The sequence below is a fragment of the Leptopilina heterotoma genome, unplaced genomic scaffold (assembly GCF_015476425.1).
Source record: "Leptopilina heterotoma isolate Lh14 unplaced genomic scaffold, ASM1547642v1 Lhet_362, whole genome shotgun sequence".
NCBI classification, from domain to species: domain Eukaryota; kingdom Metazoa; phylum Arthropoda; class Insecta; order Hymenoptera; family Figitidae; genus Leptopilina; species Leptopilina heterotoma.
In genome coordinates this window covers 1638230-1644065 of record NW_025111043.1, presented here as the reverse complement: position 1 = coordinate 1644065, position 5836 = coordinate 1638230, and the positions used below count along the sequence as shown (strand labels likewise).

General features: G+C 28.3%; 1 protein-coding gene across 1 annotated transcript; it reads left to right on the top strand.

Annotated features, from left to right (window-relative positions):
- The first annotated feature begins 4382 nt into the window (after nucleotides 1-4382).
- On the top strand, nucleotides 4383-5600 carry LOC122505695 (piggyBac transposable element-derived protein 4-like). Its single transcript, XM_043617478.1, has one exon. The coding sequence runs from the start codon at nucleotides 4383-4385 to the stop codon at nucleotides 5598-5600; it is 1218 nt and encodes a 405-aa protein (XP_043473413.1).
- The last annotated feature ends 236 nt before the right edge of the window (nucleotides 5601-5836 follow it).

Genomic DNA, 5836 nt, shown 5'->3' with positions numbered 1-5836 from the left:
TTAGAGATTTTCTTTGTAAAAAAGTCATTTTTCAATTAATGTTATCATTGTTATAAACAAATTATATAAACAATTACAGTTTTTGGGAAGTTATGTCTAAAAAAAATTTTTAAATTAAATTTCTTTTAGATTATTGCTATTAAACTTTCTTTTTGTTCATCTGATATTTTGAAATTTTTACGAATCTAAACCGCCTAGAGATTTTCTTTGTAATAAAGTCATTTTTCAATTAATGTTATCATTGTTATAAACAAATTATATAAACAATTACATTTTTTGTGAAGTTATGTATAAAAAAAAATTTTTTAAATTAAATTGCCTTTAGATTATTGCAATTAAACTTTTTTTTGTTAATCTGATATTTTGAAATAATTTTTCTTAATTGTTTAAACAATTTTTATAAACAATTGTACTGTAAGGACATTTTTGGGCAGAAATGAATCGAATTTTTTACGAATAATGTTTCATCTAAGCCGCCTAGAGATTTTCTTTGTAAAAAAGTCATTTTTCAATTAATGTTATCATTGTTATAAACAAATTATATAAACAACTACATTTTACGGGAAGTTATGTCTAAAAAATTTTTTTTAAAATGAAATTTGCTTTGGATTATTGCAATTAAACTTTGTTTTTTGTTAAAATGATTAATTTCAAAATATAGATTTTCAATAATGTCCGCAAAATGTGTGAAAATCTATGAAACTCTGAAAAGTCAAAATAATAAAAATAATCTATTGATGTTTTTTCAGAACTGACAGAAGTAATTCAAATTCATTTCTAAATTATTTTTTGGTCTAGGAAGAACTGTTGTACGACTCTTTATTGACGAGAAAGTCGGAAAAAATTTTTTTCAGACATAACTTGCCGAAAAATGTAATTGTTTATATTATTTGTTTATAACAATGATAACATTAATGGAAAAATTACTTTTCTACAAAGATAATCTCTTTTCGGCTTAGATGAAACATTATTCGTAAAAAATTCGATTCTCCCCAAAAATGTCCTTACAGTACAATTTTTAGACATAACTTCCCAAAAACTGTAATTGTTTATATAATTTGTTTATAACAATGATAACATTAAATAAAAAATGACTTTTTTACAAAGAAAATCTCTAGGCGGCTTAGATGAAACATTATTCGTAAAAAATTCGATTTATTTCTGCCCAAAAATGTCCTTACAGTACAATTGTTTATAAAAATTGTTTAAACAATTAAGACAAATTATTTGAAAATATCAGATTAACAAAAAGAAAGTTTAATTACAATAATCTAAAGCAAATATCTTTTTAAAAAAATTTATTTTTAAACATAACTTCCTATAAAGTGTAATTGTTTATAACAATTTTTAAATGCAAAAACTTTTTTTTACTACCTACACACCGCCAGACATTAAATGTATACAATTTTAAGTATGCAAGAATTTTTTTGAGCAAAAGAAATCGAAAAATGTAAAAAAAAAAAAATTTCTTACACTTTGCATAAACATTAAAAATTTATAAAACAAAAAATAAAAAATTGACTCTCACAGATCTCTTCAGAATTTAGTTCTGCGTTAGAGAAATTTTTTTTTTAATTTGGTTTTAAATTGTGGTCTAAAAGTCAATTTGAACCAAATTTTGTCATTTTGCCCCACTGTGCAATGTACCGTTTGACAGACACACTCATGACTACAGTAATTTACGTATTACATTTAACATTCCCTTGGTCACGTCTAGGTTACTTTTCTCTGACATGTTGTTTTTTATAAGGTTATTTTAAGTTGATTTATTCAATGTCCACATTAATTGTCATTAATTAATTTAAATTTTCCTGTGAGATCAAGTAGATACTATTCTGTTTTTGTTGTACTACCGTATCATAAAACGAATTATGGTTATATTTCTTTAACCCATTAACGCCCACCAGGACGCAAAATGTACCATGAATTTACGACTCTTATTTTGTATGAAATAATTCGATAAAAATTTTAGAAAATACCATTTTCGACGTAAAATTTATCGCTCTTTCGGAATATGAAGCTAAAATTTGTTTATACACTACCGGTCAAAATTGAGAGACCACCCATTTTCAGGCGATTGTAAAACGTTTTAAAACACAAAATGTATTAAAACTAAAATTATTTTCTTTTTATTTTTTGAAAGATGATAAAATTTTGAAAAGAACAAGATCTTTTAGAAGTCATTTGGCCAATATTATATTTAGATATTTTTAAAAAATCCTCATTTTCAATGTTTCACAAAAATTTGAATAACTTCTAAAATAATGGAAGCTTTTTGATGATCCTAGGCCTATTTTAAAGGTCATTTGCTACACTATAAGAATTATTTATAGGCATTAACGTATAATTTTTTTCTTAGAAAATGCAGACCTTCAAACTTAGACCAAAAAAATTCAAAAAATTTGGTACAATTTTTCTGTACTAAAAACTATTCTAGAAAATATATAAAACATCATATGGTGTAGAGTTTTTAAGAAAATTAAATAAAAAAAATACGTTTGAATTTTAAAAATTATTTTTCTGTTAATAAGATTGTTTCAAATTTTTTGAATTTTTTTGGTCCAAGTTTGATGGCCTGCATTTTCTAAGAAAAAAATTATACGTTAATGCATATAAGTAATTCTTGTAGTGTAGCAAATGACCTTTAAAATAAGCCTAAGATCATTAAAAAGCGTTCATTATTTTAGAAGTTATTCAAATTTTTGTAAAACATTGAAAATGACGATTTTTTAAAAATATCTAAATAAATTATTGGCCAAACGATTTCTGAAAGATGTTGTTCTATTCAAAATGTTATCATCTTTTAAAACATAAAAGGAAAAAAATTTTAGTTTCAATAAATTTTATAAATTTAATAAAAAAAAAAAAAAAAAAAAAAAAAAATTTTATAAATTTTTTTTTTTTTTTTTTTTTATTTTCATTCGCCTTAAAATGGGTGGTCTCTTAATTTTGACCGGTAGTGTAATTATCTCAAAAAAATTTATAACAATTTTATTGCAAAAAAACACACTTTTTTACGAAAAAAAATTTTTCAATTATTATTTTGACATGGAAAACTAAAGAATATGGTCTCCAAAGCACAAAATATCGCGTCCTCGAACTCTCAGCTATAAAAATCCATAATTACTTTTTTTAAATTCAAGATGGCGGATATGAAAATGGCCATTTTTCCAAAATGGAGAAGGCCGAAAAAAAATTTCGGGTATGGTTTTACAAAAGTTATTATATTTGCTTGAAAATGGTTACTTGGGGTTTTTTGGGGTCGTTGATTACGAATCTGATGTTACTTTATTAAAATTCAAAATGGCGGATCCAATATGGCGGACATATTTTTTAAAAAGTGATTGAATTTGCTTGAAAATGGTTACTCGGGGGTTTTTGGGGTCGCTGATTACGAATCTGATATCACTTTTACCCTTTAATGGCCGAGTTTTTTGTGGTATTCAGTATGAGTATTCAGTATGAGAAAAAAAATTTTGTTAACATGTTTCACCCCTTAAAACCACCCCCATGGTAAATTACTACCCCAAAAAATTGATATTTAATCTGATTGAAGAATTAAACATTTTTCAGCTCCTATCTACTTTACAATTATTTATAAAAACCCCCTGAATATTTAAAAATTGAAAACAATGATAATCAACCCCTAGAAAACCACCCTTTAAGTCAAATTACCACCCCTCGGTCGTGAAAGTTTTTACAAATGATTAAAAAAATCTATAAATTCTAATTGCTTTTAAATTATAAACAAATATTTAAAAATTACACAGATATCTTTAATAATAATAAACTCACCCCTACCCTTAAAGCCCACCCCTAATTCATAATTTTTTTAGTTTTGAACAATCAAAAAAATAATTTCCATTGTTTCCATACGTTTCGAAAATATGAAAAAATATTTCTATGATAACTAAGTACTGATATTGAATATAAATATATAATTAAATATAATAATAATAAAACCCACCCCTAATTCATAACTTATATCGTGATTTCAGTTTTCAACAATAAAAAAAATAATTTTTACTGGTTATTATCATATTATCATTTCATCTACCCAATGCACTCCTCTCCACGACGTTGTGGAGGGGAATGCATTGGGTAGATGAGATAGTGGGGGTACGACAGTAGTACAAACACTCCTATGTGGAACTGCTGTTATGACCCCAGCAGCGCGTCGTCGTGGAGAGGAGTGCATTGGGTAGATGAGATAGTGGGGGTACGACAGTAGTACAAACACTCCTATGTGGAACTGCTGTTATGACCCCAGCAGCGCGTCGTTTCATTTCCTGCATGTAGCGTTCTCCAAGCTTATTTTCATTAATTTGCCTTTTGCACAAAATTTTTGGAATTTTATTTATATTTTCCAAAAATAAATCAAAATGAATAGGCGTAGACAAAAGAAGATCCCGAATAAATTAGCCTCACTTCCAGATGATCCTGATGATTCTGAAATAGAAGGGGATATAGAATCAGAAGAAGAATCAGATGTTACCTCTAGTTCATGTGATGAAGAAAGTTCATCATCTGAAACTGAGGACACTGATAATGCTAGTAACGATCTAGATTGGTCGAAATCCACCGAAAGGTTAAATCTTTTTAATGGCATTGAAACGGATCCAGAACTTTTGTTTAACTTGACAAACGATACTTGTGAAATTGAATATTTTCTTTCTATTTTCAGCGAGAATATACTGACTAAAATAGTTAAAGAAACTAACAGATATGCTGCACAAAAAGAAAGAAAATCTTCAAAAACACGTAGGTCCTCTGGATCCGATAATGATTGGATTGATTTGACTGCAAAAGAATTGAAGGCTTGGATTGGAATGAACGTTTTTATGGCGATTCATAAATTACCGAGTGTAGATTTGTACTGGAGTTCGGATCCTGCTCTCAGAGTAGATGTAATTGCAAACGTCATGACTCGAAATCGTTTTCAAAAAATCACTGCAATGTTGCACTTGAATAACAATAACAATTGTTTTCCCAAAGGAGATTCAAGATTTGATAAATTACATAAAGTGAGGCCTTTAGTCGAAGCATTGAATAGGTCAATAAAAGACGTTTATAAACCTTCCAATCTTGCTGCAATTGATGAATCTATGATTTCATTTAAGGGACGTTCTTCACTAAAACAGTACAATCCAATGAAACCGATAAAAAGAGGGTACAAAGTTTGGTGCTTAGCCGATTCTGTAACAGGCTTTGTTTCTAATTTCGAAATTTATACTGGTAAATCAGAAAACAAAAATTCTAACGATACATTAGAACGCGTTGTTCTGAATTTGACGGAAGGCATTCAAAACACTGGCACTTTGGTAGCATTCGACAACTTTTCCACGTCTGTGAAACTTGTATCTAGCCTTCATGAAAAAGGGATTTTCTCAGTTGGTACCGTAAGGGCGAATCGAATAGGACTTCCTGACATGATGAAGGAAAAATCGAAAATGCAAAGAGGTGAGTACGTATTTCAAAGAAAAGGTGCTGTTACTGCTATAAAATGGATGGATGCAAAGCCAGTGACGCTTCTGTCATCAGCGCATCATCCAAGTGTTGTAAGTGCTGTAAAAAGGAAAACTAAAACTGGAAAAAAATAGATGTGTCTTGTCCTCTTGCAGTATCATCCTACAACAAAATCATGGGAGCTGTTGATAGATTTGATCAACTAAAAGAAAGATATTCCATCGGCAGACGATCTCGTAAGTGGTGGCATAGAATCTTTTATTTTTTAATTGACTTAGCGATTGTCAATTCGTTTATAATGTACAAAGTAAAAAATAAAGATTCTAAGAAAACTCATCTCGATTTTCGTGTGAATTTAACTAAACAGCTA